This window comes from Aspergillus sclerotioniger (genome assembly GCF_003184525.1).
Source record: "Aspergillus sclerotioniger CBS 115572 chromosome Unknown BO94scaffold_23, whole genome shotgun sequence".
In the NCBI taxonomy this organism is placed as follows: Eukaryota; Fungi; Ascomycota; class Eurotiomycetes; order Eurotiales; family Aspergillaceae; genus Aspergillus; species Aspergillus sclerotioniger.
In genome coordinates, this window is record NW_020291013.1 from 554,849 (window position 1) to 568,049 (window position 13,201).

The window sequence follows — 13,201 nt, forward strand, 5'->3', positions numbered from 1 at the left end:
TGCAACAAGGGAATTGGCTTGTCCGGACAATTGGAAATAATCACTTTTTTTTCTGCTGGTCTTGGATGGCGCCGGAAAGATTGGCCGTGCACGGGCCGTGATTGGCATACGGCACAGCGCGATATTAGTGCCGGGCGGTGAGGCGCGGCAGCGGCACGAGAACCGTGCCTGGCATCAATTATTGCATTGGTCTGCCATGGAGATCGCTGGATCAATAGGCGTTTGTCGGGGATGGTCTTTCATTCTCTTACTTGCTAGCCATGTCTCTGAGGGGAGCATGTCTATACCTATGTCACAGACCTAGATCTCTCTTCCTCCCATCGTTAGCTTCCCAGTAGGGACCCCCGCTGCTGCCATGGCCCAAAACTGGCATCCGGCTGTCCAGGTCGTCATCAATGGCCATCCTCAAGCGCAAGGCCATGTTCCCAGTGGGCAGCCCCCGCGCAGGAATCGGCCGTTGGTAGTTGATGAAGCTCTGCCGTACTCGCCCATGTCCAGCTCGCCCGTCTTCGGTTTAGGTCAGGCGGAGTTAACCTTTGCGAACGAGGTGAACCTTAACTGATGGACCTGTCTCCTTAGATTGCATCCTACGCCCTGACGTCGGTCGACCCCCCAATACGACCTCCATTAATCACATCCTGCAGTCGGGCCGGACGGCGCTGAGTGGACTGAATGGTGAAATTCAGTCAGGCCGAGATGAATCGAATCGTTTAGAGACGTCTCGGGAATACTTGCAGCAGTTGTTGGATGGCGACCAGTTGACTGAATTGTGAGCCTCATCAATGCTTCATTCTTATATCATATACTCATCAATTCTGGCAGTAAATTCAAACTGCCTATTAGGACGGTCAATCCTTCACAATCACTTTCGGCTGCCGCCCATGACCATGTCGCCAGCAGCAACAAGCTTGGCTCTTTTGCGAAGATGATGTTGGATGCTACGGATATAGCATTCCGATGTAGGGCTTCATCTCCTCACATGTAATTTAGAGTCGACTGACAAATGAAAGATCCTACCCCGGATGACGTGGAACCTCCACAAAAGCCTACCTCCTGGAACGAGAAGCAGACCTCGGTCGCTCATAGACCTACCCCTACATCCTCCAACCGACCGAGCCACCAGGCAAGTCAGCTGTCGGTAGTAATTCCGGTGAAGCCTCTGCCGCCTCATACGGATGCGCACGGCATGTCGAAGAGAAGAAAGCTTAATGCCGATGGGGACGAGAATCTTATGACAATCCGCATGAAAGATCAAAAAGAGGAGGCCGATGCTGCCCTGGTCAAATTGCAAGACCTACTTCATGAGATTTTTGAATCTGAGGACCAACTAGACCCTAGTGCATCATCTGATGCGGTCGCTGAACGAACAGATGCAGTGTTCACCACGGCTCACGCGCTAGATGTCAGCGGCCTCATCCTTTCGTCCGATGCCCACACCCGGCTCCAGAAGGCCATCAAGAAGGTAGTTGGCTATAACCGACTTCAAGATATTCCATCGGACTATCTAAATAGGATCCAGAAGCTTTGCGAAAAGCCAATCATTGCTGCGCAGTCACTCGACTTGAGAATCGACGACCCCTCGAATGAGTCTGAAGCTCAGGATTGGCTGAGAAAGATGGATGACATACACAGTGCTCTCCTCGCCATTGCTACTCTACTGCAAACAATGTCTGGCTCTCAGACAGAGCGAGATCTTTGTCCGGAGGATTTGATTGAGGCTATCCCAAATGTTTTTAACCAAACCTTTGATCAGTGCATCATTCCTGCTGTCCAGGCACGTCCTGGAGGCAAGGACGCAAAACACTTTGATTTCTTCTCTGCTCAGAAACGGGTTCTTGGTTCCCTAATCCAACAAAGCAAACGAGTACTTGCTCTTTTTGCGGATTTTCTCTCGCGGATTGACGTCTCCGAGGGCACGGTCACGGCGACGGAATACTTCGCAGCTAAATTGATATTCGTCGAGAATGCTCATACGGAGAAGGATTCTACGGTGGGCTACCAGAAATACGAGTCTGTTCGACGCGGAGCTATGGATGTACTTGCTAAGGTCTTTTCCAAGTATCCTGCTCAGCGGCCATACATTCTGGATGAAATTTTGGTCTCGCTGGAGAGGCTTCCGTCTACTCGGCAAAGCGCCAGGCAGTACAAACTTGCTGATGGCAAGAACATTCAACTTCTAACTGCATTGGTAATGCAATTGGTGCAAACAACCGCCTTAGATGTTCCTAGTTCACGGTCTTCCCGGATAAGGCGTAAGCCACCGGGTTCGGCCGAGGACGAGGACGATGATGAGGTGCTTGCTGATGGACAAGGGGTGGACGATGACCAATCGAATATCTCGATGGAACAGCTTGCGACGAAGGTTAACCGCCTGTATGATAACGCAGCGCGCAGTGCTCAATACATCGTCAAATTCATCGCCCAACGGGCAATGACATCCACCAAGTCTGGCGACCAGCCCTTTCGAAATATCTTTGACCTTTTTACCGAAGATTTGATCAACGTTCTGGGCTCCACGGACTGGCCTGCTGCAGAATTACTTCTTCGCATCATAGCCTCTCACATGGTCAGTATCACTGAACATGACAAGGGTTCTGCTACTTCAAAGAGCATGGCCCTTGAGCTTCTAGGATGGATGGGCTCTGCCATCTCCGACCTCATTGCGACTGCTCAACACCTGCTTCCTGCCATGGACGAGGCTGATAGTGACTTGACCGATTCCCTAAGGCAGCTGTTCGAAGAGTATTCTAATCGTGCCTTACATCCTCAGGACCTTGTTGTTGCTGAAGGCCCTTATCGGATGACCCTCGAATATTTCATTCAGGACCGCAGCGTAGACAACCAACAGCTTGCTAGTGCTCGGGGTTTCTATCTTACACAATGGTCCAAGACCTTCTGTTCCGTTTACTATAACTCTGAAGACAAGGATGAAGTCATCTATGACGACGCGACGGAAGACCTGGTTGCACTCTTTGGGAAACTCTTCTCGGATCCGATGTGGCTCGAGACTCACAGGTGAGGATTCTTTATGAGGAAGCTCGTATCACGTCGCTGATTTGTTCTTGAGGCATTTCAATACCGTGTCCACCGCACACGGAAAGTTCGCCTATATCCTGACCATCTTGAACTCGGGATTCTGTAAAGCTTTTGACACTATCCTCAAAGTTTTGCTAAACTCCATTGCAAGTGACCAGGCCAAAGTCCGGAGTCGTAGCTTGAAGAGTGTAATCTACATGCTAGAGAAGGATCCGAGTCTTCTTGATAGAGATGCATCTGTTATGCGGGTCATTCTCCATTGTGCTACTGACGCATCCCCAATGGTCCGCGATTCTGCATTGTCCTTGATCGCGAAATGCATTGTTTTGAAACCGAAGTTGGAAGAGGATGGTTGCCGGAGCATTCTGACATGCGCTGCCGATCCAACTGCCGGTGTAAGGAAGCGCTGCATTGGACTGCTGAAGGATATCTACCTTAACACATCGCGTACGGAGTTGAAGCTAGCCATCATGGATAGCTTTCTCCAACGAACAGGTGATCTGGAAGATAGTGTGGCAACCCTAGCGCGGCAGACGTTCGAGGAGATATGGCTTACCCCCTTCCACGGGCTCATCGACTCTGCTCATGATGGTCCGAAACTCAAGGTTGGTCTTGAGGAGCGGGTGACATTAATCGTCAGCCTCGTTCAGCGAAGCGAAACGGCGCTCGAGACCTTGAATAATTGCCTTAAGAAGGTCTTTTCCGAAACCTCCAAAACCGCAACTCTGAACTTCAAAGTATGCAAGGCAATGGTTTCTACGATGTTTGAGAAACTGGTTGAAGGCAACGACTCAGGGAAAGAATTCCAGCAGGCATTGTTGCAAACAATTACCGTCTTTGCAAAAGCCAATGCGAAGCTGTTTCGACCTGACCAACTGGAGACTCTGCACCCTTATATTGGACACTTGACCACGGCCGAGGATCTCTTCCTATTTCGATCTGTGGTTGTCATCTATCGATGCGTCCTACCCTTTTTATCGTCCGCTCACAACACTCTGTTGCGGGAAGTGCAGAATGACCTTTTCAAGAGCGTTGCTAAACTGGCTCGCTCGGAGCTGAATGAAGTGATGGCTTGTCTTTGGACCATCAACGGAGTTCTGCACAACACTGACAGGCTAGTGAAGCTAACGATCTCCGTGTTGAAGCCAATACAGCACTATAAGAACATCGATCTTTCGGATCCTGCGAATGCGGCTGTCTTGGCCAGAGCCAAAAGCTATATTCGAATTGCAGGCTGTGTTGGAAGACATTGTGATCTTGAAAAGTACGAGCCACATTTCAAGAATGCCTTTCCATCATGGAGCGGCGGATCGGTGGCTGGCTTGATGGTTGATGCCATTATACCCTTCACACTTCCGAAGCAACCCCTTGAGCTAAGGGTCATGTCTCTTGAGAGCTTGGGATCGATTTGCCAGTCCTGGCCAGGCCAGTTCAGTCGCGAGAGTCCAAGACAGATCCTATCTATGGTGTTCAAGGAAGACAATCCAAGCCTGCAAAACATTGTACTGAGGTCATTTGCCGACTTCTTCGCCATGCACGAAGGCAAGGCAGAGAAGACAGTAATGCCTTCTGCTGAAATCGCCGAACAGGAAAACTCCACAAGGCTAGGAGGATCTTTGAAGGCCAGTGATAACGATGGAGCTGCCGCGTTGATCGCTCAGCACTTCTTACGGAACATGCTCCGCGTTGCACAATCGCGGCAAGATTCGTACGCGCTGACTGCTATCGAGCTGATCGCCAGTATCAACCGCCAAGGACTGGTCCACCCCAAAGAGTGTGCCGGTGTTCTGGTCTCCCTGGAAACGTCCACTGTTCCCGCAATCTCCAAGGTTGCATTTGATACTCATAAGATGCTTCATCAGCAGTACGAATCGATGTTCGAGAGGGAATACATGCGTGCTGTTCAGGAAGCATTCTACTACCAGCGCGACGTGGTCGGGGACTCCAGTGGTGCATCAAGCCGCCCATATGTCGCCAAGCTTGCGCCGCTGTTCGAAATCATAAAAATCAGCAACAGTCGTTACCAGAGAAAGTTCCTCTCGAATCTGTGCTCGAAAGTCAACTTTGAACTGAAAAAGCTTGGCGTCACTGCCGACCCGCCCGAGCATCTCTTACTTGCACGGTTTGTGGCTCAGAACCTCGCCTTTTTCGATTATAATCAGCTTGCCGAACTCGTGCCAACCATCGGTTGCATGGAGCGCATTGTTTCTGCAACTGGGACTGTTGTAGCCCACGCGATCGAAACGGATATCTTTTCTGCGAAGACGGAGCCCACTCTTGGAGAGGCGATGCCTGCTCCTCCAACGGAGGGCCTAGGAAATACAGCGCCCCTGGTACAGTATAATCCAGCAACCTTACGACTACTGGCTACCGCTGCTGCATCACTTTCGATGCTCTGGGAAGCCCGTACTTATCTTCGCCGCCTCTATAACGTCACAGCGCATGCTCGCGTTAAAGAGGCCAAGGGTGCGACCAAGGAGCTCAACAAGTCAGCGACAAAGGTACATGGAGTGACAGGCGACAGGTTCTGGGACGCCATAGCTCGGAACATGAACGCGTTGAGTAGCGAGCAGAGCATGATTGACAAGTGCCGCGAGTTTGCGACTTTGCTTGCCATCGACGATGAATTCAAGGTCGGGGGCGATGAGGACGCCGAGGGAGATAATTTGGATGCGGTCACGGACATGGATGATCCGGGAGCCGCTTGGGGGGCTGCAGCTGCGCCTAGGCCTGGGAAGCGAAAGAACTCCATGTCCGCGCAAAGTCCTGTGAAGCGTCCTCGAGGCCGAAAGAGCGGGGCTGTGAAGAAACGCGCCAGCACGGAGCCCGGGGAGGAATCGGACTGGAACTAGAAAGGTGTCGAAGCCGTTGATCGGGTTGACACCATGACCCTTGTATTTTGGCTGTCCATTATCTATCTACTGGAGGATGCATTTATGGGACTGGAACTGGCGTTCGGGATGCACGGCTTGCTTTGAACCGTGCGCCATCGGCGACTTATTACTTACACGGTGGCGGGCGGCGTGCCGGCTTCATCCATTGTTTCTTATGTTTTATGAGACGACCCTATCTATTCTTTGTGTATCTCAGATCAATAACTATCTACCTAGTATCACTACCTACATGAGTATGTAGAATGGCGCCAAGCCGGGCCCTGCAGCCCGAGCGGGTCAGTAGTGAGCTGGGCCCGGATGACGTCGAGGCACAGGCCCCGTTTCCGTGTCGTCGTCCTCTGCCGGTTTCCTTCCTCTACTACTCCGTACTCTTCCTCACCTTCTCTTCCGCGCCATAGTTATTTACGTTTGATTGCCAGCTCGGTGTAATCGCTCGCTATCTACATTCCCTTTTCTCTCACTCCTCGTGCCATTGGGTCCCTCCAAGCGTCGATTGTTTCGGGCCTGGCCCTTTTGCAGTGACCGCTTTTTCCCTGCCACCTTTACACCCGCCATGAGCGCGGCGCTGCTCCGGAGTCGTCCGGACCCCTATGCCCTGACAAGAATCAGTCTTCTATCCCGTCGATACCAGTCCTCGAGGTCGCCAGCATCCGCAGGTTTCGCTGCCTCCCGATCACGGCTTCCTCGTCGCACCCCGACAGCTCAATGCTTAGCATCGCGTGCCTTTTTCAACCCCCGATTTTCAGTCCGTCATAATTCCACGGCCCCAGAAACAAATGCCCCTCCACCGAAGTCCGGCCTTCGCAATGCCCTCTTCAAGTCATTTGCGTACTGCGGTTTTTTCATTGTCATGAGCGGTGCTGCCGTCGTGGCTTTCTTCGTCTACGATGCGACCACCTACCGTGAGAATTCGAGCGCGGAAGACATCCCGGTTTCGGAATTGGCGCTTAATCCTCGACGTGGTGGCCCGAAGAACCTCCCTATCGCGGAAGTCTTGATTGGTGACAATGATTCGGAGGGTAGACTGGAGCAAAAGGATAAGCCCCGGTTGGTGATCTTGGGTACCGGTTGGGGTAGCATCGCGCTTCTCAAGCACCTCAACCCCGGCGACTACCACGTCACGGTGGTGTCCCCTACCAACTACTTCCTGTTCACTCCCATGCTGCCGTCTGCGACGGTTGGTACTTTGGGATTGAGGTCGCTTGTTGAACCTGTTCGTCGGATCGTTCAACGGGTGAATGGCCATTTCCTCAAGGGCGAGGCCCAGGACGTTGATTTCTCCGAGAAGTTGGTGGAAGTGTCTCAACTGGATGCCAATGGCAAAGAGCAACGGTTCTATCTACCTTATGATAAGCTGGTCGTCGGTGTTGGTATGTTTAAAAGTCTGGTTACATCGCCTGCATGCGCCGTCAACTAATTCTCCGATCTTGTAGGTTGTGTAACGAACCCCCACGGCGTTAAGGGCCTCGAGAACTGTCATTTCCTGAAGACTATTGACGACGCTCGGAGGATCAAGAATCAGGTTTTGGATAACATGGAACTTGCCTGTCTGCCTACAACCAGTGATGAGGAACGCAAGCGCCTTTTGTCATTCGTTGTCTGCGGTGGAGGCCCGACTGGTGTTGAGTTCGCCGCAGAGCTGTTCGATTTGCTTAACGAGGACCTCCTACACTCCTTCCCTAAGATCCTGCGCAATGAGATCTCGGTGCATATCATTCAGAGTCGCACCCATATCCTGAACACCTACGACGAGGCACTTTCTCGTTATGCTGAGGTTAGTCCTTGTCGCCCCTTGTCGCACTATCAAAGCTTTAGTAACTGACCCTGCGCAGTCCCGTTTCGCTCGAGACCATGTGGATGTGTTGACGAACGCCAGAGTGGCTGAGGTTCGCGGCGACCGAGTCCTCTTCACGCAAGAGGAGGATGGAAAGCGCATCTTGAAGGAAATCCCGATGGGCTTCTGCCTGTGGTCTACTGGCGTCGGTATGTGCCTCCAACCCACCTCCCATCTACATGACCAAAAAGCTCACACTTGTCACAGCCCGTGCTGAAATCTGCAAGAGAATTTCCGACAAGCTTGAGTCGCAGAACAACAAGCACGCCCTGGAGACGGACTCTCACCTCCGTCTAATCGGAGCTCCCCTGGGCGACGTCTACGCCATCGGCGACTGCTCGACCGTCCAGAACAACCTCGCCGGAAACATTATGTCCTTCCTGCGCACCATCGCCTGGGAGAAGGGCAAGGACCCTCAGAAGTTGCATCTCACTTTCCGCGAATGGAGAGAGGTCGCCACCCGTGTCAAGAAGCGCTTCCCCCAAGCCTCCAACCACCTCCGCCGCCTCGACAAGCTCTTCGAACAATATGACAAGGACCAGTCGGGCACCCTTGAGTTCGGCGAGCTCTCCGAACTCCTCCACCAAATCGATACCAAACTCACCTCCCTCCCCGCCACCGCTCAACGAGCCAACCAGCAGGGAGAATATCTCGGTCGCAAGCTCACTAAGATCGCTGCCGCTCTTCCGGGCATGCAGGCCAACCAAATCGACTACGGCGACCTCGACGAAGCTGTGTACAAGGCCTTCAAATACAGGCACCTGGGAAGTCTGGCCTACATCAGCAACGCTGCTATCTTCGACTTCGGCGGTCTGAGCTTCAGCGGGGGCGTCTTGGCCATGTACCTCTGGCGCAGTGTCTACTTTGCTGAGAGTGTCAGCTTCCGGACTCGGTGTATGCTGGCCATGGATTGGGCTAAGAGAGCTCTTTTCGGAAGAGGTTCGTTTCTAACTTTTCAGCCCCTTGCCCATACATCATTCGATAAAATCACATTTGCTAACCATCCATTCCAACATCTAGACCTCATGAGCTTTTAATCTGCTCCCTTCTTCCCTACTTTGATATGATGTAGATTTGTCCCGTGCCGGAATGTATCAGCGGACTGCGGGATATATATTTTACTGCAATCACCCGTACCAGCCTGTCGATGGAATAATGCTTTTCTCTTCCATACCTACTACCATTTACCCCATCAAGTTTATATTTCCTTTCTTACTACTCTCTTCTTCCCTTTCTATTCGCTGTAGTGAATTACGTTTGTGTGGGCGTGGTTGGACGAATGAATGAATTGATTGTATGATGATCAGGGAGGGAATTTGTGAGATAGACATTTCAGATACAACAATTGTTGACCGTGCATATAACTAATTATAGCTACTACAATGTCTCCTAGATTTCTGCGTCATACGAGTTCAGTAATATGTAGTAACCGTGATGAACCCGGAAAGGGATCCCATTGAGTTAACTGGGTTTGGTCCCGTCAAAAGCTTGCGCTGTGACAGCATAGAAGGACCAGTAGCTACAGAGGAACCAACTAAGAACGGATACAGTAAGAGCGCTGCTTGTATTGACCACGTGAGTTGTACAAAGGTGCAATGTGCAGAGTGCAATGTGATGTAATCACTGAGCCGTGCGCTCCCAAACGCCATGCTGGATCGAAAAATGAACAAAAAACATTCACAGGTCGTGATATCGAAAGGTATTAATATGTGGAGATGATCGCTTATCGAATGGTGGAAGCTATGAGATCATTCGGTCGATGTCCCCATTATTGGTCATTACAGTGTCGTTAGGGCCATTGTGGCTGGCGCGGGTCATGCCGAGTAGGGAATTACTGTTATGGATGGCGTTGGCGTTGTTATCACCAAATCCGAGGTCCAGCTTCTCGGGTATGTCCTTTTTGGCCTCCCGGGCTTTCTGCTCAGCCCACGAGCGCAATTTAACCAAGTTGCGTAGTCGGGCCTCTTTACGAGCACCCTGGTTCAGCAGGATGGCTTCATTGACACGGTTGGCGATGTCTTTACGAAGGTCGGGGTGCAGTAGAGGGGCAAGGGACGGAGAGAGATTATCCGCCGGGAAGATCAAGAGTGCAAGGGTTCGCTCGAGGTCTTCGAGGAACTGAGGGTTGGTGGGCGCCCGGGGTGCAAGTTGCGAGGTCGCGAACTCGAGGGCAGGACTGATGTCTCCATCAGGGGTTGTGGTGCATGAGCGAATCAACTCCACAAGTTGCAGCCGCAGCAAGGCGAAATGCAAAGGCGGATTTTCATCCAGGATCTAAAGCCGGTTTAGGTCAGCATAAGCTATTGAAAGGCAGGTGTGATGACAACGGCATGGTTTTTTGCTTGCGCTCATACTGAGGACTGAAGATGTTTGTTTATCGACAAACCCCCGAAGAGGTGTTCCGAGTGGTGCATGAAACTTGGTATAATCATAGCAAGCATGGTGGGGGCGGGGTTGAGGGAGACGGAGGAAGGTCTTACCTGAGGGTTGAGCTCATTGATCTTCTCAATGGCAGCTTGAATATTCCCAGCATGAATCGCAGTACGAATCTCAACTCTTTCCTGAATCGACTCGATATCTGCTCTGGGTTGGATGTTTGCCTCGACCGAGAATTTCTTCGCAGCCGCAGGATAGCCATTGGTGATGAGGTAATCCATAACCAAGTAGTTAATATCACTTCAAGAACGACAGTCAGCAGCTGATGGCAAGGAAGCGATCTTGACAAGATAGGTAAACCCGAAGGGTTCAGAAACACAAGTTAACATGTTCTCCTCAAGTAGTTTCAGAGAGATTCCCAACTTGATTTCAAGGTACATCATGCAAATCGAAGCGCGACAAAGCGGAAAAAAAGTAGAGGGGGGTAACTCACGTCTTGCATGGTTTGACCTCCTCGACCTTCCGTTCGAACTGATGCCATGTTGGCGTTGTCGAGGAAGAGGGAGACATCTGTTTCCCGTTAAAACCAAGCAACCACGCGACACACACGGCATGTCAGGGCGCATACATAATTGGCAGAGGACATGGTGATTAGCAGGGTGGTTGCGAAAGGTGCAGTGGGATGTCAAGTAGCCTGGAAGCGAGCAAGAGGCCGTCTGGGAAGATGGGAAGCTTCGCAGACGGGAGCCATGAGGATGCTCGGGAGGAGAGGAATGAAGAAGGAGGAGAAAAAGAAAACGCGGGTAGAAAAGCAAGAAAAAGCGGCGGCAGATTTAGGTCACGTTAGCCAGCTAACCTAAAGCCGCAAGCGAAGGTCACGGCCCCCGCTAGGCCCGAACCGGCTAAGCGGCGATCACCGGTCCCTTTTGGGTGTATCTGCGAACGGTCTCCTCTTATCGCATCGGTCCCAAGCTTGTCGCGGGTTTGTGCCGAGTTTTGCTTGCCTCTGTTATGAACTGAAGATCGGGCCGGCCGCCTACTAGTCCCCATCGTCTCAGCCGGTCAATTCCTCGGTGAGGGTCGGGAAGATGCAGTCGATTTCCCCCGTATATTCGTCCGCCACCGACAAGCGGTACTCCCCCCCATGGGCGGATTTGAGTATCATCGGTATCGCAGGCAGCTCCGGGTCTGGCAAGACCTCGGTGGCCATGGAGATTGTGAAATCTCTGAATCTTCCCTGGGTCGTGATTCTCGTAATGGTATCTTCGCTCGGTTTCATAATATCTCTAAGCCTACAATAAATTCTTCAACTTCTCTAACGGCGGTGTGGTACAGGACTCCTTCTACAAGAGTTTGTCCCCGGAGGATCATGCCAGAGCCCACCGCAATGAATATGACTTTGACTGTCCGGATTCTCTGGACTTTGATGTGCTGGTGCAAACCTTGAGGGATCTTAAGCAAGGGTACTGTCTATTGCCTCTTGTAATTGCTGGAGAGGCACGTGCCATGTATAGAACGCTGACAGAATCTCTACAACCTATTCAGAAAGAAAGCAGATATCCCTATCTACTCGTTTGCGGAACATCAGCGTCAGTCAGAGACAAGCAAACTGTATTCTCCGCGTGTGTTGATCTTGGAGGGCATCCTGGCCTTGCATGACCCGAGGATCATGGAACTATTGGACGTTAAGGTAGGTTTCTCTCCCCTAACCCAGATCTAGCCGGTATCTAACCACCTTTGGGCAGATCTTTGTTGAAGCGGACATGGATGTCTGTCTGGGACGCAGAAGTGAGCCCCCTGAACTTTCTGCAGCTCGTACTGCTCTAACGAAGAGGAAGCTAGTCATGCGCGATGTTCGCGAGAGAGGAAGGGATGTCGAAGGCATTGTCAAGCAGTGGTTCACCTATGTGAAGCCGTCATATAAGCACTATGTTGAACCTCAGCGAGCTGTATCGGGTGAGTTGGCGAATCTCAGCCATTCGGGTTTAGTTTAACGAAAGCTCCAGACATCATCATTCCCCGTGGAATCGAGAACAGAACGGCTATTGGTAAGGAACTCAGCTCCTCTCTCGAGCCCTTAAGCTAAATCTACTCCTAGACATGGTGGTACAACATATCCAGCGCAAGCTTGACGATAAATCAGAGAAGCACAACGCGGAGCTAACCCGGCTCGGTCTCATCGCCTCGGAAGAGCAACTGTCTTCCAACGTCTTTATGATGCCCCAAACGTCACAGTTTGTCGGCATGAACACCATCCTTCAAGACCCTGCAACGGAGCAGGTTGACTTTGTGTTCTACTTTGACCGACTTGCCGCCTTGCTGATAGAAAAGTGAGTTAATAATCCCAACATTGCCATGGCTGCGCACTTGTGAAATTGTTGCTTACAAGCCACTTCCTGGACAGGGCCTTGGACGTCACCTGTTACGTGCCACAAGAAGTGGACACGCCTCAATCGACCAGCTACAATGGTCTGAACCAGGCGGGCGTAGTGTCTGCTGTTGCGATTTTACGAGGAGGTTCTTGCCTTGAGACAGCGCTCAAGCGGACCATTCCTGACTGCATCACCGGCCGTGTGCTCATCCAGACCAATGAGAAGAACGAGGAGCCCGAGCTTCATTACCTGAAGCTCCCGCCCAATATTGAGAACCACGAAAACGTCATGCTCCTCGACCCTCAGATGTCTAGTGGAGGCGCTGCTCTAATGGCGGTCCGTGTTCTGATTGACCACGGCGTTCACGAGGAGAAGATTATCTTTGTGACCTGTGCTGCAGGGAAGATAGGATTGAAGCGACTGACCACCGTATTTCCTGGGATAAAGGTGATTGTTGGGCGCATTGAGGAGGAGCGTGAGCCTCGTTGGATCGAGAAGAGATACTTTGGCTGTTGAAATATGGACAGAATCTAGACTCGATCTGCGCGGACTTCACAGAAGGTTCACTCCACGACCGCAATGATTGCACATGCTTCATTTTGGCGATAGATATATATATTCCGGCATATACCTGACCTAACAAATCAATCGAACATAACCCAACCCTCGATGTGCTAGTACTAGTAGCG

The 13,201-nt window shown here is 51.5% G+C and overlaps 4 protein-coding genes across 4 annotated transcripts; 3 read left to right on the forward strand and 1 right to left on the reverse strand.

Moving 5' to 3' along the window:
- The first annotated feature begins 202 nt into the window (after positions 1–202).
- BO94DRAFT_497458 (putative sister chromatid cohesion protein Mis4) lies at positions 203–6,143 on the forward strand. Its single transcript, XM_025609316.1, has 5 exons — positions 203–518; positions 580–769; positions 823–959; positions 1,011–3,015; positions 3,068–6,143. Exons 1-5 carry the CDS (start codon positions 356–358, stop codon positions 5,886–5,888), a joined length of 5,316 nt encoding a protein of 1,771 aa, XP_025465070.1. The 5' UTR covers positions 203–355; the 3' UTR covers positions 5,889–6,143.
- A 140-nt stretch (positions 6,144–6,283) lies between these two features.
- BO94DRAFT_537535 (putative NADH-ubiquinone oxidoreductase 64 kDa subunit) lies at positions 6,284–9,122 on the forward strand. Its single transcript, XM_025612294.1, has 5 exons — positions 6,284–7,300; positions 7,364–7,704; positions 7,763–7,913; positions 7,972–8,703; positions 8,785–9,122. The coding sequence occupies exons 1-5, from the start codon at positions 6,484–6,486 to the stop codon at positions 8,799–8,801; spliced, it is 2,058 nt and encodes a 685-aa protein (XP_025465071.1). The 5' UTR covers positions 6,284–6,483; the 3' UTR covers positions 8,802–9,122.
- Positions 9,123–9,192: 70 nt separating this feature from the next.
- Positions 9,193–10,891, reverse strand: BO94DRAFT_537537 (uncharacterized protein). Its single transcript, XM_025612295.1, has 4 exons — positions 10,769–10,891; positions 10,634–10,710; positions 10,245–10,440; positions 9,193–10,038 (listed from the first exon to the last, which is right to left on the reverse strand). Exons 1-4 carry the CDS (start codon positions 10,784–10,786, stop codon positions 9,505–9,507), a joined length of 825 nt encoding a protein of 274 aa, XP_025465072.1. The 5' UTR covers positions 10,787–10,891; the 3' UTR covers positions 9,193–9,504.
- A 217-nt stretch (positions 10,892–11,108) lies between these two features.
- On the forward strand, positions 11,109–13,176 carry BO94DRAFT_497466 (uridine kinase family protein). Its single transcript, XM_025609317.1, has 8 exons — positions 11,109–11,399; positions 11,476–11,603; positions 11,686–11,830; positions 11,886–11,928; positions 11,983–12,096; positions 12,147–12,188; positions 12,239–12,470; positions 12,545–13,176. The coding sequence occupies exons 1-8, from the start codon at positions 11,229–11,231 to the stop codon at positions 13,026–13,028; spliced, it is 1,359 nt and encodes a 452-aa protein (XP_025465073.1). The 5' UTR covers positions 11,109–11,228; the 3' UTR covers positions 13,029–13,176.
- The last annotated feature ends 25 nt before the right edge of the window (positions 13,177–13,201 follow it).